Below are 27,045 nucleotides of genomic sequence, written 5' to 3' on the forward strand. Positions count from 1 at the left end.
GGGTATTCTCTAAATGTTGATTGGATTTTGTTGGTTGATGTTGAGTTCTTCTATAACCTTGTCGAATTTGTCTAGTTTTTCTGTCAGTTGTTGAGAGAGGGATATTGATGCTTCCAGTATAATTATAGGTTTATCTGTTTCTCTTTTCTGTTCTATTAGTTTTTGTCTCATTTATTTAGCAGCTTGGTTTTGGGGGTATACACATTGAGTATTGTGTATCTCTTTGGTAGGTTTACCTTTTAATCATTATATAATGTCCTTCTCTGTGTCTGGTAATTTTCTATGCTCTGAAATCTCCTTTTCTGATACTAATATATCCTTTTCTTTGGTTAATGTTTGCTTCATAAGTTTCTTTCCATTTTTTTATTTTGAATTTGCTTATATTATTACATTTGATGGAGTTTCTTGTAGGTAGCTTATAGTTGGGTTGTATTTTTTAACCCTCTGTGCCAATGTCTATTTTTTAATTTTTGTATTTAAACCATTTACATTTTGTAAGTTATGATGTGTGAGGCCTGATGTCTACCACTTTAGTTTTTGGTTTTTGTTTTTCATTTCTGTGTTTTCTTTTCTGGGTTTCTTAAACAGTTTTTTGGAATTCCATTTCAATTTATCTATAGTATTTTTGAGTATATCTCTTTGTCATAGTTTTTTTTTTTTTTAAGTGGCTGCTTCAGTTATTACATTGTATACACAAAATTTATCACTCCCAACCAGCAGTGAGGCATTCCCCCTGCTTTCCTCTGGCTTGGTGTCAGAGGAGACTGAGTGGAGAGTCAGTACTTCATTATTACTCAATAATGTTGAGAACTCCCACTCCTGCCCTGTAACAATGAGACCCCCCCCCCCCCCACCGCCCGCTTCACTCTTGTGTCAGTAGCGGTCAATAGAGAACCTCATTACTGCTGGATGGGAGTGAGAGTCCAGGTTCCTTTTATGGTCTCCCCTGACACCATAGGTGGGTAAAGCCTTTATACTGTTTGGCAGAGATAAAAATCCTGGCTCTCTGCTTGGCTTCCTTCGACACTACCTTGGTGGGCATCTTGCTAGAGTCTCAGGAAAGAGGAAGTCTAGATATCCCATTTGGTCTTTGCTTACATAGTTGAGGGTGGTGTTACAGATTTTCTGTGGTGTTCAGCTGGTGTAGAATGGTTATTTTCTAAAAGCTTTTGGTCTTATGAGACTGCCTCTTTCTTGGTCCTTTTATTTTATTTGGGACTTTTTAAAATTTTTTTAAAAGATTTTATTTATTTGACAGGCAAAGATCACAAGTAGGCAGAGAGGCAGGCAGAGAGAGAGAGGTGGAAGCAGGCTCCCTGCTGAGCAGAGAGCCTGATGTGGGGCTTGATTCCAGGACCCTGAGATCATGACCTGAGCGGAAGGCAGAGGCTTTAACCCACTGAGCCACCCAGGCGCCCTTATTTGGGACTTTTTAAATGTGAATGTATCGATATTTTGGAGTTGCTGGTTTCTTCAGCTCCAAGTCTGGCTTATTTGAGTCTAATTCCCTAGCTGGCCTGCCACATTCTCTCAATCCTTCAAAGTCTTCTTAAGTTTTATCTGTAATATAATATTGTTGGTATTAGTTATACTGAGTGGGAGGAATAGGGAGAATTATGTCTGCTCCATCTTTCTAGAAGTGGAAGTCTGGTGCTCTGATGATTTTTTAGCCTGACCTCCTGTTTATTTGTGTTACCATTTATGAGGTTGCCTGATTAATCAACACATAAGTGAGAACAGTGTTCCTGATCCAGATTATATGAATGGTGCTTGAGCTGCTTGATAATTGCAAAAGTAAACTTTATATGCACAGTCTGTAAGTATTTTTAAGTCCACAAAGATGATCTGTCCGCATGTAGTTACTGAGCACAAATGAGTAGGAATTAAAGGAGACCTGGAGAGCAAGTGGCTAGTAGAGATTGATAGCGGAGAACATTATGAACAATCTCTTTACTTTTCTGAAATCTTCAATATTCTTGCTTCCTTTTTATGATGTTAAGTATTGGCTGGAGAAGAAAAAGTGAAGTTAAATTAATTAGAGTAGAAGTCACAAAGGCAAATAGTGATATATTTAACTAGCTATTAAATATTTTTAATATTAAGAGAGCTATAGACAAAATTCAAAGGCAATCAGCAAACTGGGGAAAATATGTCAATAAGAAAGATTATTATACTAGTAGAAAAACTGGCAAAGGAAATGAGTAAGTTTTTCATGAAAGAAGAAATAGAAATGGCTAGTAATAACACTGAAATATTTCCCCTTTATATAAGGAAAGTAGCTTTATTTCTTGTAATTACATAAATAATACATATTCATTATAAAAAATTCAGGTATTAAAGAATAGTACAAGGAAAAATTTAAAATCACCTGAAGATAACCACCATAAACTTGGTGGTGACCATTCTTGCTTTTGACTCATTCTACGTATACATCCACACAATTTAATTGAATGTTCTATGTGGATTAAAAAATATATATATGTATGTGTATATATATATATATACACACACACACACACAGATACACACACACACACACAGAAACACAGACATGTGCACGCACGCACGCACACACACACACATTGTTTCTGCTGAGGTAGGTGTCTAAATTTATTTTGCTGCCTCATTTGCTTACTGATCTTTAAATGTGAACTCATATTTTTTCCTCCTTGATTTGTGGGACTCCTGAGAGTCTGAGTTGGGGATTTTTTCCTCCAGTGATTTTTTTCTGGAATCTGGCAGTGCAACTGACTTGGGACCACAACAGCTCTCTTCAGAAGAGCCTTAATTTTCTTGAAGTATAATTTTATATATATTAATTACTAAATCATTTACTATCTTAGTAATAAGAAAAAGAGTGAACTCTTGGTTTTTAGATTGGTCTGTGTAGGTAGTGAAGCATAGGAACATGTAATAGGCTGTGTAAATCACCATAGCAAGGTTTAGACTCCTGATAAGTAACACTGGATGATAGAAGACAAAGGAGCACATGACTTCAAAGTCATAAGGAAAAATGATTTGACTCTAGAATTCTCTCCTCACCTAAGCTTTAAAATTAAGTACAAATGCTGATTCATTAAAATTCAGCTCCAAAAACACCTTTGGAAACTCTGCTCTGATGCTGGGGTTGGAACTGTGCAAGTTATATTTTTCAGACTATGTTAGCTGACTTACTCTCAGTTTCTACCATTAGGAGACAGTCAAGAAGAGAGAAGACTGACTTCCTACCTGTTTTCTTGATACTCTGACCCAGTGTTAGGCCTGCAGTGGCATTTCATGTCAGCAGCAACAATGGGTTCCATTCTCCACCTTCTTTTAATATTTTCAGAACTGTCCTCATTTTGATACTTTTGAGTTACCAGTAGAAGCAGGGCAGTGCTCCCTCAGGGCTGAGCTATATCCCTAGTGCTCCTCCTTTAAGCTCTTAGGTTTTGATAGCGCCAACCTGTTACTGTTTGTTCCGGTGGCACTAGAGAAGTAGCTGCTTAGTGCAGGTATCACTACCTCTAGGTTACCTTTTTGTTCTTTTAGTCCATTATCACATGTTTGAACAATTTGTAATTTGAATCACTGCTGTTAATATAACGTAGTGGAGTTTTGTTTTTCTGACTAGATTATGATAAAATCACCCACTCTTAACTTCCTAAAAGAATTACTTGAGGGGCGCCTGGGTGGCTCAGTGGGTTAAAGCCTCTGCCTTCGGCTCAGGTCATGATCCCAGGGTCCTGGGATCGAGCCCTGCATCGGGCTCTCTGCTCAGCAGGGAGCCTGCGTCTTCCTCTCTCTCTGCCTGCCTCTCTGCCTACTTCTGATCTCTGTCTGTCAAGTAAATAAATAAAATCTTTAAAAAAAAAAAAGAATTACTTGAGGATATATTCTAATAAATCAAAAAACCCTCAAGAAATAAAAAGTCCTGGGCTCTAAGAAAATAAGGAATTTCCGATAACATAAAACAGTATAGGTTTTGGATGAAGTGTTTTCATTCTCATTAGTTTCCATGAATTGTTTATGTTCTTCTTTAATTTCCTGGTTGATCCAATCATTCTTTAACAGGATGATCTTTAACTTCCAAGTATTTGAATTCCTTCCAAATTTTTTCTTGTGATTGAATTCCAGGTTCAAGGCATTGTGGTCTGATAACATGCAGGGAATAATCTCAATTCTGTGACATAGTATGTGTTCTATTTTGGAGAAGTCCCATGTGCATTTGAGTAGAATGAGTATTCTGTTGTTAGGATGGAATGTTCTGTATATATCTACAAAGTCCATCTGGTCCAATGTGTCATTCAAAGCTCTTGTTTCTTTGTTGATCTTCTGTTCAGATGATCTCTCCAATGCTGAGAGTGGAGTGTTAAAATCTGCTATTAATGTATTATTGTCAATCTGATTCTTTATTTTGGTTAACAGCTGGCTTATGTAGTTGGCTGCTCCTGTGTTGAGGGCATAAATATTTAAAATTGTTAGATATTCTTGTTGGATAGACCTTTTAAGAATGATAAAATTGTCTCTCTGGATCTCTTACTGCAGACTTTGATTTAAATTCTAATTTGTCTAATATGAGAATTGCTACACCAGCTTTCTTTTGAGGGCTGTTGGCATGATAAATGGTTCTCCATCACCTCACCTTCAGTCTGGAGGTATCTTTAGGTTCAAAATGAGTCTCTTGTAGATGGCATATGAATGTGTCCTGTCTTTGTATCCAATCTGCAACCCTGTTTATTCACCATGACCAAGTGGGATTTGTTCCTGGGATACAAGGGTGGTTCAACATTTGCAAATCAACAACGTGATAGAGCACATTAACAAAAGGAAAGACAAGAACCATATAATTCTGTCAATTGATGCAGAAAAAGCATTTGACAAAATATGGCATCCATTCCTGATTAAAACTCTTCAGAGTATAGGGATAGATGGAACATTCCTCAATATCATAAAAATCATCTATGAAAAGCCCACAGCAAATATCATTATTAATGGAAAAAGCTCTCAGCTGAGAGCTTTTCCCTTAAGGTCAAGAACACAACAAGAATGCCCACTATCACTACTATTATTCAACATAGTGCTAGAAGTCCTAGCCTCAGCAGTCAGACAACAAAAAGAAATAAAAGGCATCCAAATTGACAAAGAAGAAGTCAAACTCTGTCTCTTTGCAGATGATGTGATACTTTATGTGGAAAACCCAAAAGACTCCCCCAAGTTATTAGAGCTCATACAGCAATTCAGCAATGTGGCAGGATACAAAATCACTGCACAGAAATCAGTTGCTTTTCTGTACACCAACAATGTAACTGTAGAAAGAGAAATGAAGGAATCAGTTACATTCACAATAGCAAAAACAAAAACAAAAACATAAAATATCTAGGAATAAAGAGGTAAAGGATCTATACTTTGGAAACTACAGAACACTTGACGAAAGAAATTGAGGAAGACACAAAAAGATGGAAAGACTTTCCATGCTCATGGATTGGAAGAATAAACATTGTTAAAATGTTTGTCCTGCCTAGAGCCATCTATACTTTCAGTGCCATCCCTATTAAAACACCACTGGCATTTTTCAAAGAGCTGGGATAAACAATCCTGAAATTTGTATAGAACCAGAAAAGACCCTGAATCGCCACGGGAATGATGAAAAAGAAATACAAAGCTGGGGACATAATGTTGCCTGACTTCAAGCTATATTATAAAGCTGTGATCACTGAGACGGCATGGTATTGGCGCAAAAACACATAGACCAGTGGATCAGAATAGAAAGCCCAGAAATGGACCCTCAACTCTATGGTCAACTAATCTTTGACATATCAGGAAAAAATAATCATGGAAAAAAGACAGTCTCTTTAATAAGTGGTGCTGGGAAAATTGGACAGCCATATGCAAAAGGATGAAACTGGACCATTCCCTTACATCATACACAAAGATAAACTCAAAATTGGTGAAAGACCTCAATGTGAGACAGGATTCCATCAAAATCCTAGAGGAGAACATGGGCAGTAACCTCTTTGACCTTGGGCACAGTAACTTCTTTCAAGACATGCCTCCAAAGGCAAGTGAAACAAAAGCAGAAATGAACTTCTGGGACTTAAGATAAAAAGCTTTTGCACAGCAAAGGAAGTCAACAAAACTAAGAGGCAAACAACGAAAGGGAGAGGATATTTTCAAATGACATTACTGATTAAGGGCTGATACCCAAGATCTATAAAGAACTTCTGAAACTCAACACTCAAAAAACAAATAACCCAGTCAAAAAATAGGCAGAAGACATGAACAGACACTTCTCAAAAGAAGACATACAGATGGCTAACAGATGTATGGAAAAATGCTCAACATCATTAGCCATCAGGGAAATGCAAATCAAAACCATGAAATACCACCTTACACCAGTTAGAATGGCAAAAATTAATAAGACAGGAAACAACAAATGTTGGCCAGGATGTGGAGAAAGGGAAACCCTCTTACACTGTTGGTGGGAATGCAAACTGGTACAGCCACTGTGGAAAACAGTATGGAGGTTCCTCAAGATATTAAAAACAGGGCTACCCTATGACCCAGGAACTGCACTACTGGGTATTTACCCTAATGATACAAACGTAGTGATCCGAAGGGGCACATGCACCCCAATGTTCATAGCAGCAATGACTACAACAGCCAAACTGTGGAAGGAGCTGAGATGCCCTTCAACAGATGAATGGATAAAGAAGATGTGGTCCATATATACAATGGAATATTACTCAGCCATCAGAATGGATGAATACCCACCATTTGCGTAGACATGGATGGAACTAGATGGGTTATGCTAAGTGAAGTAAGTCAAGCAGAGAAATACAATTATCATATGGTTTCACTCATATGTAGAACATAAACAATAGCATGGAGTAATACAGTGGAAGGGAGGGAAATCTGAAGGGGGAAGAAATCAGAGAGGGAGATGAACGGTGAGAAACTGTGGACCCCAGGAAATGAACTCAGAGGGTCTCAGAGGGAGGGGGTCTCAGAGGGAGGGGGTCGGGGGAAGGGCACGTGTTGTGATATGCACTGGGTGTTATATGTAACTAACAAATCATTGAACACTACATCAAAAACTAATGAGGTACTATGCAGTGGCTAACTGAACATAATAAAAAAAATCTTAAAAAAAACAACAGTATAAAACTCCCTCCCTTAAACCAACAAACCAACCCAAAACAAAACGATGATCTTTGACACCTGTAGAGCAAGTTATTGTTAGAAAGCAAATGTTCCAAATTAGAATAGGAGGTTTGAAGATCCAAAGGGTTGTGTAAGAATAGCTGTGTTCCTTACGGTGAAGAAGCTAAATCTTAGAGAGAAGGTAAAAACACATTAAATATTCAATGAAAAAAGAATGTGTTCCTTTTGCTTCTTTCTTACCCCTCTTAGTAATTTTTTTTTCTTAAAGTGGTATGTATTTAGCAGTTTGTCCCTCTATGTCCAGATGCTATATGATTTTGAATGAAAATTATGTATTTGATATTTTAAGGCCCTAGATATTTTTTCTGTTTAAAAAATAACTCATAAAAAATATAAGACCTATTTATAATTGTAACACACAATATGAAAGTTAATACACCTTGAAAATGTGAAAATGATGATATGGAGTTATGGGTTGGGACATCAAGGGTGAGAAAAGAAGAAATATTGGGGCATAAGAGCACATATTTTTAAATACAAAACCAGTCAGTGAGCCAAGAAATGAGATCTGTATTTTTTTAGCATCTTCCTGTAGTTTTTATTCTTATGTGTGTGATTTAAAAACAATAAAAAAATGCTTAAGTGATTCTATGTAGCACCTTGGTAGAACATACAACTTAGGGCAAATCTTTTAGTGAAAAACTGGGATACATATTTGTGTATAGTATGATAGCATATTTGTATTTGTATTATAATGAAAGTGTGGGGGACATTTAGGAAATGAAGTAAAGGAATGTGAGTATGATTATGAAAATACACTTTTTTTTTTTTTTTTTTTTTTTTTTTTTTTAGGAGAGGGAGGGAGGGCCAAGGAGGAGCAGAAGGAGAGAGAGAATCTTAAACAGGTTCCATGCCTAGTGCAGAGCCTGATGTGAGGCTCAGTCTCACAACCCTGAGATCATGACTTGAGTCGAAATCAGGGGTTGGACACTTAACCCACTGAACCACTCAGGCACCCCTAAAAATACACTTATTTTAAACATTTGTAAAATAGGAGAAAAGAGGGGCACCTGGGTGGCTCAGTGGGTTAAGCCACTGCCTTCAGCTCAGGTCATGGTCTCAGGGTCCTGGGATCGAGCCCCGCATCGGGCTCCTTGCTCAGTGGGGAGCCTGCTTCTCTCTCTGCCTCTGCCTGCCTCTCTACCTGCTTGTGCTCTCTGTCTCTCCCTCTATCAAATAAATAAATAAAATCTTTTAAAAAAATAGGAGAAAAGATAGAGGTAATAAATGCTGTCAAATATCAATAAAAGTTATTTATATATTTATATAATAAACTCACTATTTGAAACTCTATAAATAAAATAAGATAGTGTCTCATTCCCAATTTAGGGATTAAATGTGCATCAAAATGTCCTGGAAGTGTTGGCAAATTGATCTTAAGCGTATTGACCTTAAATGGTAAACATCTTAATAATTCAAGTATACAGAGATACAATTGATTTTTTTAGTTACCTATCTTGTATCTTGCAGCCTTGCTAATCTACTAATTTTTTTGGTAGATTCTACTGGGTCTTTTTCTTTCTTTCTTTTTATTTTTTTTAAGGTATTTTATTATTTATTTGACAGACAGAGATCACAAGTAGGCAGAGAGGCAGGCAGAGAGAGGAAGGCAGAGAGGAAGGGAAGCAGGCCCGCCGCCCAGCAGAGAGCCCGATGTAGAGGTTGTTCCCAGGACTCTGGGATCCTGACCTGAGCCCAAGGCAGAGGCTTTAACCCACTGAGCCACCCAGGCGCCCCCTGGGTCTTTTTCATAAAGGATCGTGTCATCTCCAAATAAAGACAGTTTAACTCCTTCCTTTCTAATCTTGATGTATTTTATTTCTTTTTTTCCTCTTTGCTCTAGCTAGCACTTCTTGTACAACGTTAAAGAGAAGTGATGAAAGTGGAAAACCTTGTCATGTTCCCGATTTTCAGGGGAATGATTCCATCTTTCACCAGTAATAGGATGTTAGCTATAGGTTTTTTTTGTAGATGATCTTTATGAGGTTGAGGAAGTTTTCTTCTTTCCTGTTTTGCTGAGAGCTTTCATCAGGAATGGATATTGGATTTTATCAAAAGCTTTTTCTCTTTCTTTCTTTCTTTCTTTCTTTTTTTTTTTAAGATTTTGTTTATTTATTTGACAGAGAGAGTGAACACAAGCAGGGGGAGGGTGGGAAAGAGGCAGTCTCTCTGCTGAGCAGAGTCCAGTAACCCTGGGATCATGACCTGAGCCTAAGGCAGACACTTAATTGACTGAGCCACCCAGGCACCCTATCAAAAGCTTTTTCTGTATTGAGATTATCATATTGTTTTTCTGTTATTTTGCTAATATAGTGAGCTACATTGATTGGTTTTTGGATGTTAGGCAATCCTACATTTCTAGTATAAACCCCACTTGATACGATCTGTTATCCCTCTAATATTTTGTTAGATGCAGTTTGCCAAATTTTGGTTGGTATTTTTACATCTGTGTTCATGAAAATTATTATTCTGTAGTGTTTTCTTATTGTTTTTGTTTTCTTGTGAAGTCTTTGCCTGGTTTTGGTATCGGGAGAATGCTGAATGAGTGGGAAATAATTACTCTTGTTTAGTTTTCTAGAAGAGTTTGGAATTGGTAGTCTTTTTGACCATATTTTTTTAACGAATTTTTTTTTTTAGTGTAGTTGACACATGTTACATTATTTTCATGTGTGCAGCATAGTGATTCAGCTTCTCTGTAAGTCACGCTGTGCTTACCACAGTGCAGCCACCATCTTTCACCATACACTACTATCACAGTATCATTGACTATATTCCCTATGCTGTCTTTGCCCATTTTTTAACTAGGTTGTTTTTTTGTTGTTGGTTTTGTTGTTGAATTGTAGGAGTTCTTTGTATATTCAGGATAAATGATTTGCAAATGCTTCTTTTATTCTGTGGATTGCCTTTTTACTCTGTTTATAATATCCTTCCATGTAAAAAAGTTTTTAATTATAATGAAGTCCTAATTACCTTTTTCTTTTGTTGCCTGTGTATTTGACATATTTAAGAAGTCTTTGCCAAATCTAAAGTCATGAAGCTTTAGCCCTATGTTTTCTTCTGACTTTTCTAGTTTTAGCTCTTACATTTGGGTTTTTGATCCATTTGAGTTACTTTTTATATATTGTATAAGGTAAGGGTAAAGCCAATTTTTGAGGACTTCCTAATACTACCTGGCCAGATAGAGGAGGGTGAGCCTGCAAAGAGGAAGAAATATACAAGTGTCAGTGTTGTTAAGAGGTCAGATAAGATGAGGATCCCCAAAAATGTTTATTACATTTAGTAACATGGAGGACACAGAAAGAAAAAAGCGCAAGTTCTTGGAGCGATGACTGATCTAATTTATATGCAGCATACAATGTAGTAAATTAGATTAGAAGATTTGTAGAGGTCAAATTGAGAAGGACTTTGAGTTAGAATTTTATTCCTTGGGCAACAGTAAGGCATAAACAATAATGAAATAATTCTTTTGGAGAGGAAAGAGTCTGATATCTTTTCTTTATTTTTTAAAATTTGAGTTCCTTCCTAGTAAGCAAGGTGTACAAGAGGTCATGAGGTCCACAGGAACTAGTTCTTCCTGGTTGGTGCTTACCTTTGGCCCTAGAAACAAATACACTTCTCTTGACTATTGAATATATGTAACATACTCAGCTTCTTGCTGATGCTACAGCTGGAAATAGCTCAGCTCTGTTTCTCTTTAGCCATGACTAGACTGTATTGAACTGGGTTATTTTAAGCTGTGGGCCAGACTGCCCATTGATAGATGTTATTTATGTATCTAAAAGCTGTCAAGAAGTGCTGTTATTTTTAGTTTTCCTGTGCAGAAACTAGTTCTGAGTGTTTTCTTCAACCTTGGGGCTGTTTATCTGGAAGCAGGCTACTGTGTATGCCTCAATATAAGGTGATCCTGAACATAAATCATTTTATCTACCCCCAGTCCCTCTTTTTTATCATCAGCATTTTCCTAATTAGAAGGTCCATTAAAACTTTTTCTTAAAAAATAAACAAGAAACATTTTTTTTTTTTGCTAGCTAATAGGGATAGAGGGGGAAATAGACAGATGTCAACTTGTATTTGATATTATATCAAATACAAGTTGACAAATACAAGTTGACATCTGTCTATTTCCCCCTCTATCCCTATTAGCTAGCAAAAAAAAAACCATATATGTATATAATATGTATATCATATACATATATGCGCATATATATAATATATATAATATGCATATTATATACGTATATAATATGCACATTATATACGTATATAATATGTATGTTATATATACATATATGCGCATATATGTATATAATATACATATTATATAATATATGTATATAATATACATATTATATACATATATGTATATAACAGTTAAAATAAACTTAAATGTATATAAATATATAAAAATTTAATACATTCCACCAATTTTTTAAAAAGTTTTCTTGAGATACTAATTTTAAAAAAGATACTAATTTATGGGATGCCTGGGTGGCTTAGTGGGTTAAAGCCGCTGCCTTCGGCTCAGGTCATGATCCCAGGGTCCTGGGATCAAGCCCCACATCGGGCTCTCTGCTCAGCAGGAAGCCTGCTTCCCTCTCTCTCTGCCAGCTTCTCTGCATGCTTGTGATCTCTGTCTGTCAAATAAATAAATAAAATCTTTAAAAAAAGAAAAATAAAAGTAAATTTAAAAAGATACTAATTTATTTGTTGATTTTTAAATTTTATTTGGTTTTTATAATTTCAGGTGTATGAAGTTGCAAAAGTGGTACAAAGTATTCTCATACTCTTCTAGTTGCTTTATTTGCTTTATCATTCCCTGTGTGTGTAAATATATCTACTTATGCATATATATACATTTTTTCTGACTCATTTGAGAACAAATTATAGATGTGATGACGATTTCTAAATCCTTCAATGTATATTTCTTAAAGACACAGTTTCTTATATAAATACAACACAATCATCAAAATCTGGAAATTAGTGCTGGTTAAATACTGTGATCTGTAGACATTATTCATATTTCACCAATTTTCCCAATTATATTCTTTATAACAAAAGAAAAATTTTTCTGATTCAGTTTAAGGGCACATGTTGCATTTAGTCGTGATGCTTTTCATAAAGTATTTCTTTTTTCAAACTCTGTGTTTGTCTTTGACATCAGTATCTTCATCCTTACTGGAGCTACTTTTTGAGTCATCTAGACTAATTTTCGAGAGCTTATTATTTCACTTCTGCCTCTCTCTTTGAGATGCAGACTCTATGATTCCGATTATAGTAATGTCATTGGAAACATTCTCCCAGGCTACAACTAAATGACATTAAATAATGAAACATTAAAACACTTATTGTTCTCATTGACTATGTATGTTTGTATTTGGATTTCTACATGGTAGTATTTTACTACTTTTATTATAATTTTTTAATAAAAAGCTTGTTAATAGTGACATTCTCTCTGCATCTTAGAAATCATTCTTCTAAGAAGAATTACTAGATTGATTAAATATTCTTTAATCCTTTAAACCTATTTAAACGTATTGTTTATAGAGTCATCTAAGTATTTAAAATTAATATTGATTGGGTTTATTTTGAGCTGATGTGTCTTCTCTAAACAGTATTTCATTAAAAAAATAATTAAAAGTTGTAAGGATGTAAATAGGCAATTTTTTCCTTTAAAAAAAAAAAAGGCTTTTCACTTTACATTAAGGCACATAGAGTAATTCTCTATCCTGTCAGTCACATGCCAGACTCTAGGGGGGGCTTAAATTTTACTCATTACTGTGTGGCAGAGTCTTGGAGAGAAATCTCCACAAAGGACTTGGGTCACAGTACTTTTGGCATGTGGGATAATAAATAATTTTAAATATTCACTAATTGTTAAATGTCCTATATGATTTTTTAAAAGTTCTTTTGTGATTACTATTATAATTTTATTAGATTAAACTTTATAGAGAGAGGGCATCAAGATAGCCAAAAATTATAGTGAAGCAGATTAATTTACAACAACCAGAAATGAAATTTCTAATTTGAACAAAAAGTTCGGACAATCCTGAGAGGCAAAAGATAAAATCATAGACCAAGTTATATGCACTTGTATTCCTTATGAAAGGTCAAATAGCGGTCTTAAAAACAAATCTAACTTTCATGTCTGGATAATGTTTTCATAGGTTGGATGTTATAAACATAATGTGAAGTTTGTGACTAATGTAGCTAATTTCTACAAACAGGTGAAAATCTATTCTTTTAAATAAGTATTGTACTGGGGCACCTGAGTGGCTCAGTGGGTTAAAGCCTCTGCCTTCGGCTCCGGTCATAATCCCAGGGACGTGGGATCAAGCCCCACATCGGGCTCTCTGCTCGGCAGGGAGCCTGCTTCCTTCTCTCTCTCTCTGCCTGCCTCTCTGCCTACTTGTGATCTCTCTCACTCTCTGTCAAATAAATAAATAAAATCTTTAAATAAATAAATAAATAAGTATTGTACTTTCAAGTGTAACCTCTCAAAGATGTTAATTCTGTTTGGAAAATCTTTGAGATCCGCTATAGAGACTGCAGTGTATTTGTCAGGAAAAATAGTGGATTAGGAGCATGGACTCTGATGCCAAACTGCCGAACTTAGTTTCTACTTACTGTTTAGAGTCACCTTGGCAAAGTTTTTTAAACTTATTTAAGCCTTAGTTTCCTTATTTGTAAAATAGGGATATTAATATCTGTTCAGATTGTGAGGCAGGTTGTACAGGATGTAAATGGCACCTTCTAGTGTTGGGCATTGCAGCACCTTATTACCTATTTGTGGGGTTTTTGTCAGCTTTAAATGAGCTGGTATATGTAGGACACTTAAAACACTGTCTCGGGGTGCCTGGGTGGCTCAGTGGGTTAAGCCTCTGCCTTCGGCTCAGGTCATGATCTCAGGGTCCTAGAATCGAGCCCCGCATCGGGCTCTCTGCTCGGCGGGAAGCCTGCTTCCCCCTCTCTCTCTGCCTGCCTCTCTGCCTACTTGTGACCTCTCTCTGCCAAATAAATAAAATCCTTAAAAAAAAAAAAAAAACCACATTATATACTATGCAAGTATATGCTGCTCTTCTTTTTTAAAATGTCCTCATGGTGGGGAATCTTTTGAGGATGGGTTATTATTCTTGGCAGTGGTTAACTTGGAGTCCCTTTTGTGAATAAGGAGGATCTTCAAAGTAATGACTATATTTTTGTAGCATATAACCATTTAGCATTTGTTGAACCCTTTCTTGCCTTTATTCTTACTAATCCTATTTAAACCCTTAAAAATTTACCCCTTTATAAGTGTACAGTTCAGTGGTTTTTAGTATATTCAGAGAGTTAAGCATATATCATTACTATCTAAATCAAAATATTTTCATCACCCAAAAAAGAAATCCTGTTCCTCTTAATAGTCACCACTGTCTTTACTCGAGTCCCTTTTTAAGCCTCTGGCAATCATGAATCTACTTTTGTTTCTATGCATTTGGCTATTATGGTCATTTCATATAAATGAAGTTACACTGTAAGTGACCTGTGGTGTCTGGCTTATTTCACTTAGTGTAATGCTTTCTAGGTTCATCCATGTTGTAACATGTATCCGTATGTCATTCCTTTGTATGGCTGAATAATATCCCATTGAATGGATAATAATACCACATTTTGTTTATCCATTCATCAGTTGGTGGGCATTTCAGTTGTTTTCATTTTTTGGCTGTTTTGGATAATGTTGCCATCAACATTCACATACAACTTTTTGGGTATATATATATCTAGGAGTAAAATTACTCGATCTTATGGTAAGTCTATGTTTAACTTCTTGAAGAATTACCAAGCTTTTCCACAGCAGATGTACCCTTTTACAATTCCACTAGCATTGTGTGAGGGTTCCATTTTCATCATATCTTGGCCAGTACTTACTATCTTTTTTTGAATATAAACTTCCCAGTGTGGGTATGAATGCTATTTCATTGCTCAATAATGTACTTTCACTTTTTAAAAAAACTTTTTTTTTATTTTAGACTTTACTAGCTTCTTAATGTGGTAAGTGAGGATTTAGCTATTCTACCACCTCCTCCCTGAAACAACTTAACCCTTCCTTTTCACCATCCTTACTGTTTTCCAGTCAGCTTTACAAGAGTTAGATCAGAATTCATTGTCATGACCTAGTATTGTTTGCAGCTGAGCACTGTGGTATTATCACATTTCCTTTCTTTTGTTTTTTCTTGTGTTAAAATACACCGGGGTGGGTTTTTTGCCCTTTTCCCTCCTGTGTCTGTGATTATTATTCCTAAATTTTTCTATCAGCTTCTCAAAATTCCTCAGAACATTCTTAGCCATCAGGGAAATTCAAATCAAAACCACATTGAGATACCACCTTACGCCAGTTAGAATGGCAAAAATTAATGAGCAAGAAACAACAAATGTTGGAGAGGATGTGTAGAAAGGGGAACCCTCTTACACTATTGGCGGGAATGCAATTTGGTGCAGCCACTTTGGAAAACAGTGTAGAGGTTCCTCAAAAAATTAAAAATAGAGCTACCCTATGACCTGGCAATTGCACTACTGGGTATTTATCCTAAAGATACTGATGTAGTGAAAAGAAGGGCCATATGTACCCCAATGTTCATAGCAGCAATGTTCACAATAGCCAAACTGTAGAAAGGGCCAAGATGCCCTTCAACAGACGAATGGATAAAGAAGATATGATCCATATATACAATGGAATATTTACTCAGCCATCAGAAAGTATGAATACCCAACTTTTGCATCAGCATGGATGGGACTGGAGGAGATTATGCTGAGTGAAATAAGTCAAGCAGGGAAAGTCAATTATCATAAGGTTTCACTTACTTGTAGATCATAAAGAATAGCATGGAGGATATTAGGAGAAGGAAGGGAAGAGTGAAGGGGAAGAACTGGAGGGGGAGATGAACAACGAGAGACTGTGGACTCTGAGAAACAAACTGAGGGTTTTAGAAGGGAGCCTGGGTGTATTAAGGAGGGCACGTATTACACGGAGCACTGGGTGTTAGACATAAACAATGCATCATGGAACACTACATCAGAAACCAATGATGTACTGTATGGTGACTAACATAACATCATAAAAAGAAAAAACTCCTCAGAACAGTTTAACATTGGTGATTCATTAGTTCCTCTTCCCCCTGGAGTCCCCTGGAGTTCTGCTCCACTTGCAATTTTTTTTTTTTTTTTGGTAGGCCTGTAACATTGGTTACCATTTGCAACTTCTTTTAAAACTGTCATCCTGGGGTGCCTGGGTGGCTCAGTGGGTTAAGCCTCTGCCTTAGGCTCAGGTCATGATCTTAGGGTCCTGGGATGGAGCCCCTGCTCAGCAAGGAGCCTGCTAACCCCCTCTCTCTCTGTCTGCCTCTCTGCCTACTAGTGATCTCTCTCTCTTTCTGTCAAATAAATAAATAAAATCTTTAAAAAACATTAAAAAAAAAACAAAGCTGTCATCCTGGGAGAATAGTCAGATAACCTCTGGACTGATGAGAATTTCTTGACGTGAGGTTTGTTCCAAAGGGCCTGTAAGAAAAGAAGTAGTAAATAATATGCTAAATTAAAAGAAGTGGTGTGGGTGATTTCTGTAAAATGATAAAATAGGAGGGAAGATCAATATTACACACATGATACAGTACTGGTTACTTAAAATTCTATTTGTCTCAGAAATAATTTTGTATTAAAAATGATAAACACTTTGTACTTTTGAATAGTACAGCAAAAAAGAGACATATATGTATATATGTATTTTATTTGATGGCCTGTTAAAAAGTGTACTCAATTCAAGTGTGCCAAACCACACCTCCTCAGTTCGACTGGTGCTGTCTCTAAATACTGATATATAGGTATTAGAAATTCCTGTCAGCAGAAGTCCATGGGCATCACCAATTAAATATTTTTCACCAAAAGAAATCACTCTGTGAAAATGTTTTAAAGATAGTAGGAAGATGCAAAAATATAATTTTAAAAAGTGTTTTTATTTAAGTGACAAAGATTTATATCTCCTATCATTAGAATTATCCTTTCATTTTTACAGAAAAGAAATATATCCTATTTATGAGTACTTTGTCTTGTATAATTTTCTCCTATTGAGTTAATTATTACAGCTTCCTAAATAACTCTTGTGAAGTAAGCATAAAGGAATATAATTAACTGGAGCTACAGCAGTTATAGTACCATAGGAGGCAGATGTACCTACTGAAGGATAAAAATAATTACTTGAGAAATAGTAAAGTTAGAGTACTTCTGTGATAAGACAATTTCTCCCTTTTTGTTTCAATATTCACAGCATCCCACCATGAAATGTTCAGCTATGTCTAAGAGCCCTTTCCCCTAAAAGAATAACCTTGTTATTTAGTGAAGTGGCTATTCACATTAACTACAGGATTAATATTTTGAGCTCTCTTTTTCTCATTGTAAACACATCTTGGATTCTGTAGTGGCAGAAATATGTTGTACTTTTGTGTTCTAAAGACTTATGATTCCTTATTTTTAATCTAGGAAAAGCTCAGGGACTTAAGTATTAATTACTAAGTTTTGAGTTTTAGCTGTCTTTTATCTTTGGAAGCATCAGTTTCATATAAATGAAAACCAGTAGGACATAAAAAGGTTGAATTGGGTCTCTGTACTTTACAATGTAAACTTACTACAAGACAGCAACTGTTTTTGGGATGCCTGGGTGGCTCAGTTGGTTAATCTGCTGCCTTTGGCTCAGGTCATGATCCAAAGGTCCTGGGATCGAGTCCCTCATTAGGCTCCTTCCTCAGTAGGGAGCATGCTTCTCTCTCCGCCTCTGCCTGCCACTCTGCTTGCCTGTGGGTTCTCTCTCTCTCTCTCTCTCTCTCTGACAAATAAATAAATAAATAATCTTTGTAAAAAAAAAAAAAAGATAGCAACTGTTTTATTGTTGTGTATGTGTGTGTTTTTAAATTACTGAATTTTCTAGAATGTTGAGGAGTTACTATAGCAGACACACCCAGAAATCCAAGTGGTTTAACCTAATAAAAATTTATTTCTTGCTTGCTTCTCAGTCTAGGGAGGTTATTCCAGGTTGACTGGCTTCCTTGTGGTCAACCAGGAGCCCAGACACCTTTTATCTTAAGACTGTGCCTTTCCCTGCATTCTGGAATCCTCTCCATTCAACTGGTGTGAAGGCATACTTGTTTATTATCCATTTTACTCTAGCAGTGACACCAATAACTTCTCACATTCCACTGGTAAGAAGTATCATGTGGTTCCATTTCAATGTCATCATGGTGGTGGAGGTGGTGGTCGTGGTGGGAGTGCAATAGAGGGGCTTCTTGCAACACCTCCCAAAACTAACTCTATGTGTTGGACAGGGAGCATGAATCTTTGGTGGTCAGTTTACTATTCTGCTAAAAAATATTACCCTGCTGCTAAAAAATATGAATATGAAAATATTCATTCTGTTACTTAAAGTTAATAATATTAGCTAGCTCTAGATTATGGGAAAACAGGAGGCAAGTGATTTCATGCCATAAATTCTTTACCCTATTCCTGAATTTTCTCATTTTGTTTTAAACCACCAAATATTTACTAAGTTGTAGTCATTTAATCTTAGTTATTGAACCACTGTGTTTTAGAACTAGCTGAGATCTTACTCATTTCTTCATTTCATAAATTAGGGAATAGGCTTAGAGAAGCGGAGACACATTCTGAAGGTCACTCAGGGCCAGAACTAGGAGAAATGTTTCCTCTCTGTTGGTATTCTCTCCACCGTACTGTGTCACCTTGGGAAGGGTCTTCTTTTACAAATTCATATCTCCTAGATTAATGCAGATTGCTTCCTCTGATTTCTTTCCTTTCAGTACCGTCCTAAGGTACTTACCCTGGAGAAAGGGGAATTTTAATTGATGTAGAGAAGAAAGAGTGATCTGAAAAGTATTTGTCGTATTGTTATTGTTTGGACCATAGTGGAGTGGCAAGGTGAAGTTTAAGAAATTGTTTAACCTTGTTCATACTTAATTCTAAACTTGAAAGGGTTGTTTTATTTTAGACACCCTCCCCCACATTTAAATAGCTCTCCAGCATAAAATAAGGTATATCTTTATACTTCGTAGAAAATTAAGAAAAGTATATTTTTAAAATGATACATAATTTTACTTTCTAAAATAGTGGCCACAATTAGCATTTTGAGATATTTCTTCCTGGTATCTTCTTCCATTATAGAGTATACAAAAAAAAAAAATCTGTATTAAATAAACTTAACATGATATCCTAAGCATAGTCCTATGCTTGTCAATATTGTTAGAGAATATATTTAGTGGCTTTATAATTTGTAGTAGACAGATGTACTGTATTAGTCACTCATCTTTTGTTGGATTTTATATTTAAGATGTCATAAATTACAGGTTTTTAAATAAGCAGTCTTAGTGGTTGGGTAGGCTCTTTTTGTCAGTGTTTCTATTTCCTGAGATATATGTAAGTAGATCCTTCTCTGAATGTTTTTTTGTGTTCTCTGTGTTCCCCAAGGTTGTGCTAGAAATAGGATACTTTTATTTACTTGCCTGTCTCTCCACTGGTGTGTAAACTTTTAGAGGATCAAGGTTTATCTTTTTCATCTTTGTATCTCCATTGCTCAGCACAGTGCCAGGAACATAATAGGCATTCAGTAATATATATGAGATATATATATACATATATATATATATTTTGTAATTAAAAATTTTTTTTAAAAATGTATCTTTACATTACTAGTGGCAAAGAGGAGGGCACAAAATTTAGCTTCAGACTAAAGAAAGATACAACTTACTCTTTCATACTCTGGTTCATTGTAGCTCTCTTATAGTCTCCTTTTTCCACTCCTTATTCCCCTCATTCCTACTCTCTAGTTTTAGCATCAGGACCATAGTTTAAGACAAATCTTGCCACCTTCACATTCAACTTATTCTTGTTCCTTTTTAAGGACTCTGAGGGTAAGTTAGAGGTATTAAATTTAATTTTTAAAAAAATTTTAATTTGTGTTGTAAAGTTTTCTTCCCTGAATAAACCCACCAAAAGACTTCAGCTTTTTTAATGGAACCCTTTAGATTTCAAAGAAAGTGCATCTGTGTGTACATTTTATGTGCTTGTATATAGAATGTTTGCATATGTAATTATATATGTTTGTGTATTTATATGTCTGTGTATATATTATGTGTAAGCCTGGTTACTTAGGGGATGAGGTAGAAATGTTAAGTATGTGATTGTTGAATTCTCCATGAAACCTGAGCTCTATCAAATTGTCTTGACTTTTTTGGTAGAAAGTTGTATAATTATAGCTTCTTCGGTAGTTAGATAACACTCTCACAGTAGTCTGTCCCTGGCTTCTTGTGTGCACATATGTAAATATTTAATGGTGCTTTTCTAGTACAGCACAGATGCTTAAAATATTAATTGTGGTCAGCTAATTGTGTGGTAATTGGTACCATTCTGTTGAGAACAGTAAGTCACAGCACCTTTCTTTATTTTAGAACACTGCCACATGTTGCCCATGATAATGCAAAGGTGGACTAATTTCTAGTAAAGATCTTTTAAAAATGAAGAATGGGACATGACTTAGAAGCACAAAAAAGTTTAGCTGTCTCTGGGAGTATTCTCAGATAAGTCATCTATGTTTTATTTACATTCTTGGAACTTCAGGCATTTAGGTTAGGAGACCACCCTTCCTAATTTTTTATGGTAAAAGGTTTTCCTGTTCTGAAACACTGAGATCAGGATGGTTGAGAGGAGGGAGGTGCCAAGAAGCTGAGTTAGAGGGAGGCAACAATCAGGTAGCCTGGATGATGGCTTAGGACGATGTGTGGGGTTGGGGTCGGGGGCGAAGGGGGAGATACTCCCACTGCTGGCATAACATATGCCTCACTAGTGTTTGAAGTCAGGAGGTAGAGGGATTGCTTATCAATCTCCCTGTAAAATAGCAGTTCTCAACTTTGCATATTAGAATCGCCTGTAGGAATTTTTTAAAAAATCTGCACATGATGCCAATTAAGTCAGATTCTCCAGGACTGGAACCTAAGCATCAGTATTTTTAAAAGCTTCCCAGGAGTTTCCCATGTGCAGCCAAAGTGCAAATCCCATGTAAAATTCAAGTAAGCTGTAGAGAGGATGTATTGTATAGCTACTGGCTGTAGTTGGACCTCATCAATTATAATTAACCAGTTGGGAATTCCTGTTGGAAATTCAAGATTCATTCGGTAGCAAATGTTCATTGAGCCTCAACCTTGTACCAAATTCTTATTAATTGCTAGGAATATAAAGATATGACTGATAAAGGATTGCAATCTAGTGGAGGAGATAGAAATAATAAAAATGTAGTATAGGGCATATTGAATATTTTGGTAGAGGTGTTTTTAAGGTATTACTGGAAATGCAGTAGTAGGAGTAGTTAACTCTGCCTGAGCTATGGAACATGGAATGGGGTAGAAGTGAAATGAGAAGTAGTCAAGGTTTCACAGAGGAAGTGATGAATTAAGAGTTTATCAGGTGGAAAAAGGAGGAAAGAGGAAGTTTTTGTAAGAAAGTTTTTGTAAGAAATGAGGAAGTTGAGAGGCAGCGTGGGGGGTTTGGGGAGTAGGAAAGGAATAAATGAAACAAGATGGGATCAGGAGGGAGACAAACCATAAGAGACTCTTAATCTCACAAAACAAACTGAGGGTTGGGCAGGGTGTTGGGTAGGTGGGTAGGGACAGGGAGGTTGGGTTATGGTTATTGGGGAAGGTATATGCTTTGGTGAGTGCTGTGAAGTGTAAATGTGGCAATTCACAGACCTGTACCCCTGGGGCTAGTAATACATTGTATGTTAATTAAAAAATTAAAAAAAAGAAAGGTAGTACCATGCAAAGATGTGAAGAGGTTGAAGGAGTATATGTTCAGATATTTGTAGCTAGAGAAGTAGATTAGTGTCAGGTGGTGAAGTGCCTTATAAACAACATTCAGGAATATGGATGTTATCTTGCATGCCAGGTTGTCTGTCACAGGGTCAAATGTGTGCAGGGTCTAAATAGAAGCTGGTCAGGTGTGAAGCAGTTGATAGTGCAGGCTCTAGTAATCTGGTCAGCGTAGACCTTGTTTAAAAGCATTTAAGTAAAAACTTTTTAAAAATTTAAATTCAAAGTAAAATAAAATGGAATACTATTATGGTGAAATGAATCTATCACATTCAAACTGCAGGGATCAGTTTGTAGTATCTTCAGTATAAGAGACGACTATAGGATAAAAAATAAGGAAAAGCTGTAAGATTTTATAGCATTTCTAAAGAACTACCGTAGAAATATAATTAAGAATTGGGGTTGCCTGGAGATGTGGAGATGAGAACATGATGAAAAGGTTAGTGTAGTAATCTAGGTAAAATTTCCAGCAAGTCATAAATACTTTCAAACAGGGTAGCTTCATTTGATTCATTTCCTTTACTGTTAAGCTACCAGCATTGATCATACCTTCTTCCCAATTCTCTCTTTTATATTACTTTACTGCTCCCCACCTTCATTATCATTTGTTCTGTTCTGCTTCTGTGTTGAACAGCGTTTTGTTTGTTTCTGCACTGGTTCAGATTCTTAGGTTAACATTCTGATATTTCATAGAAACTTTCTTCTATTTCATCTGCCATTTAGCTCTTCTGCATCTGGCCATTGCTCCTAACATCTCACTGTGGGAAGACTCAACCAAAGCAAGCTACTGGTTTTAGTTTATATTTGTTGTCTAATTTAATGCCTGACACTTGGAACTAAGCTTAGTCTTAGATGCAGAACCACCTTTTTTCTATTCATATGATCCTGGTTATTATCACCGTGAGAAACATTGTGCATTTGTTTAGATGGCTCCCCAGTCAAAACAGTTTTATTATTAGAACCTTCCTCCTGTTTTTGGTCTAGCTTTTCATTGGATTCTACCACCTAAAATGAACAAGCATTAACATTTTACAGTATTTATTTTGCTTTTTGCATTCTACTGCTTCTGTTATTTAACTGGGATCTATGCATGGTCTTTGTATGTGTATGTATGGTCTTCATATGTGTAAAAGCGTTTCTTTTTCCTTTTCCCCCCATTCATTCTGCAAATATTTATTGACTCTCTGCTTTTTGCCAGGAAGTGTCTAAAAACCATTTCTTAAATGATGGTTTAGCCAGTGTAAAATTCTAAGGGTGATAGCTATTTTCCCTTTGCAACTTGAAGATCATTAGCTTTATTGTCTTTTGGGCTCTGTTGCTGCTAATGAGAAGTTGCTTTCAGTCTAGTGATTCTTTTGTTGGTAACCTATCTTGTCTTTTACGGTTTTTCTCTTTATTCTTCCTGCTTTGTAGTTTGTACAGTATATGGATATTAAGTTTATTTTCTAATTATCCTATTCATTAATATATACTTTCTTTTTTTTTTTTTAAGATTTTATTTATTTATTTGGTGCACAGAGAGAGAGAGAGACAGACAGAGATCACAAGTAGTCAGAGAGACAGGCAGAGAGAGGGGGAAGCAGGCTCCCCCTGAGCAGAGAGCCCAATGTGGGGCTCGATCCCAGGACCCCGAGATCATGACCTGAGCCGAAGGCAGAGGCTTAACCCACTGAGCCACTCAGGTGCCCCTACTTTCTTTTTTTAATTTAAATTCAATTAGCCAACATATAGCACATCATTAGTTTTTAATATGTACTCTCTGTCTAAGGACTCTTGCAATCTGGAGCATTCTTGGCCTTCTCTCTTCAGTATTTTGCCATTCCCACTGTTCTGAACTTCTAGCATTTCTGTTAGGTGTGTGTACTTCTCAATTTGTCTTTTATGTTTGTTTTAAAACATTTTTATCACTTTATTTTTCTGTGCTACGTCTGGGTCAGTTCCTCAGTACTTTTTCATTGGACAGCTCTCTTTGGACAGGTTAATGAGTGCATCACTGGGTAAGGAGTTTATGGCTGGTACTCTTTTATATAGGGGTGTGTGTGTGTGTGTGTGTGTGTGTGTGTGTGTGTGTATTTAATTAAATGATCAGGTCATCTGGTGACAGGGATTTTTGGGTAAAATAAGTGAGACATAGAAAATGGTGAAGGTCATCAAGAAGAGTGTATCATTCATTTCTTAGTTAAAAAGCTTTTATCTAAGATTTTTAAAATTTTGTTTATTTTTAATTTATTTAATTTATTTTTATTTTTTTAAAGATTTTATGGACATTGGGAGGGTATGTGATATGGTGAGTGCTGTGAAGTGTGTAAGCCTGACTATTCACAAACTTGTATCCCTGGGGCAAGTAATACATTATATGTTAATAATAATAATAATAATAATAATAAAAGATTTTATTTATTTATTTGACAGAGAGAGAGAGAGAGAGAGAGCACGCACAAACAGGGGGAGCGGCAGGCAGAGAGAGAGGGAGAAGCAGGCTCCCTGCTTGGCCTCCCCACATTGGCCTAATGTGAGGCTGGGTTCCAGGACCCTGGGATCATGACCCGAGCTGAAGGCAGACGTTCAAAAGACTGAGCCACCCAGGCACCCTTATCTAAGATTTTTAAAGTAAAAATTTAAGGAAAATAACTGATAATCATAATCTTGATGTTTTCCCTCAACACTAAAGAGAACTTAGTTGTATTAGCTGAAAACAGGTTTTTTGTTTGTTTTTTACTTTATATTAGCAGAAGGTAAAGATGAGAGGTCTGAGAGTTAAAAGACCTGTATTTCAGGGGCACCTGGGTGGCTCAGTGGTTAAGTGTCTGCCTTTGGCTCAGGTCATGACCCCAGGGTTCTGGGATCGAGCCCCGCATCAGGCTCTCTGCTCCATGGGAAGCCTGCTTCTCCCTCACCCACTCCCCCTGCTGCTGTGTTCCCTCTCTCACTGTGTCTCTCGCTGTCAAATAAAAAAAAAAAAAAAAAAAAAAAAAAAAGACCTGTATTTCAGACTTGGTTCTGCCAGAGCTTTTGATTAGTTATTTTGCCAGTTCTTTAAATTTATAAAATAGAAATATTTATAAAATAGAAATAAGAGTATATACCTTACATATTTTTTAGTACTGTATTGTTCTTATGGATTGTTGAGATGATTGATTATAAAAATGTTTTTAAAACCACAAACATTGTTCATAAGATATGAGATGCAAAAGTAGTGTAATCCATAGATTAAATTACTTTGAAAGTGCCATTTTTATGTTATTGTTATGGCATTAATTTTTAGTGAAGATGTATGTGTGCTTTTCTTTTTAAAATAGTTACCAAAAAAAAAAAAAATAGTTACCAGTTCTAAGTATTTTATTTTGCTTGGTTTGTGCCAATGAATTAACTTGCTAAAGGATTTTTAGAAAAACATGTGGATAAAATATTAGTAATTTAAATTACCTTATATTTGTATTCAACATTTACTATATTTGAATAATTTACAGAGATTTATTATAAGAATAACTGCTCTACATTATCTAAAGTAGATAACATTTTTGTCCTTTTAAAGATACTAGAACCAAACTTTATTAATTTGAAATAAGATTACTTTAATTATGCTTTTCCTTTTTCCCACTTGACAGGCAACCAGATAAACTGGTGGTAGTTTGGACAAGAAGAAGTCGAAGGAAGTCTTCTAAGGTTTGTCTCTTTTCTAAATTTCTTACCCGCATGTTGCATTTAACTTTTAGTGAAATTATGAAGCATCTCTGGTCCCAATGTAGAATATCTTAAAATATTACTCGGTATTTTGAGTTATTTCCAATTATCAATCTTCTAAAAAATGACTGATCAGGCATTGTGATCGTGTAACTGCAGTTCTGAAAATTCAGATACCTGAGTTTTGATCTTGGATGTGGTAGTATCATTGTCATTTAACTTCTCTGTACAATGGTAATCATTAATTAATAATCAAATAGGTAACACTTAACAAAATTGTACCCGGGATTGTTTATTCAGATTCCAAGAGGATGAAATTAAGGCAAACGTAAGGAATGATGAGTTATCTGAGTCCATTGCTGGGGTGCAGGAGAGAAGGAGTTGGATTTTTCAAAGGTTTTAAGTTTTTGGCAGTTAAAGCTTTGTGGGGAGAAGAACAGAATTTTTAAATGTTCAATAACAATTCTGCAGCTATGTTAAAAAAATTTATTCTTTAGATAAATGTGAATATATTTTTATAAGCACACAATAACTCTAAGCATGTTTAGTGGATATTGGTTTTTCCATAGGTAGTCCTGTGCGAGGAAAAAATTTAACTTAAAAAGTTTAATTTAATTAAATTTCAGAATTTTTAGTATTTCAGGGGCATCTTGTCAAATTTTATTTTTATTTAGCTAAAATTACATGTAGATCTTAATTATACAATGTAATGAGTTTTGATCAATATATACTTGTGTGATTAGTACTCCTATTAGGATATAGACTATTTTCATCACTTTTTCCTTTATGTCTTCTTCCAGTTAATTCCCAGCTCTCAGAGGCAACCACTATACTGATTTTTCTATCACTATAGACTAGTTTTGCCTGTTTTTGAATTTCACGCAAATGGAATCATACAGTAGTACTATTTTTTATGTGGTTTCTTTTGTTCAACATAACGTTTTTGAGATTTATTCATACTGTTGTGAATATTGTTTTTTTTTAATTGGCGGGTAGTATTCCATCAAATGATTAAACCACAGTTTGATTATTTATGCCCCTGTTGATGATTTGATTCATTTCTAGTAAATATCCTGAATACTCACTACTGTGAATAAGTCTGGTATAAATATTATGGTACCAGTATTTTAGGGAACAAATACTTTACTTTCTTTTGGGCAAATACATAGGAAGGGAATTTGCTGGGTATTAGTGTTGGTATATTTTTAACTTAATTGTATTTCCAGCAGGTACATAGGAAAGGTCCAGTGCGTATATCCTG

At 35.7% G+C, this 27,045-nt stretch overlaps 1 protein-coding gene across 4 annotated transcripts in view; it reads left to right on the forward strand.

Annotated features, from left to right (window-relative positions):
- The window catches only part of EHBP1 (EH domain binding protein 1), a 339,190-nt gene that overhangs the window by 35,989 nt on the left and 276,156 nt on the right, over positions 1 to 27,045 (forward strand). For all 4 annotated transcript variants that reach the window (XM_080813773.1, XM_080813775.1, XM_080813772.1 and 1 more), the window contains exon 3: positions 25,709 to 25,766. In XM_080813773.1, coding sequence (XP_080669899.1) covers positions 25,709 to 25,766 — 58 coding nt within the window. The remainder of the gene's footprint in view (positions 1 to 25,708; positions 25,767 to 27,045) is intronic.

Source organism: Martes martes (assembly GCF_963455335.1).
Source record: "Martes martes genome assembly, chromosome: 9".
NCBI classification, from domain to species: domain Eukaryota; kingdom Metazoa; phylum Chordata; class Mammalia; order Carnivora; family Mustelidae; genus Martes; species Martes martes.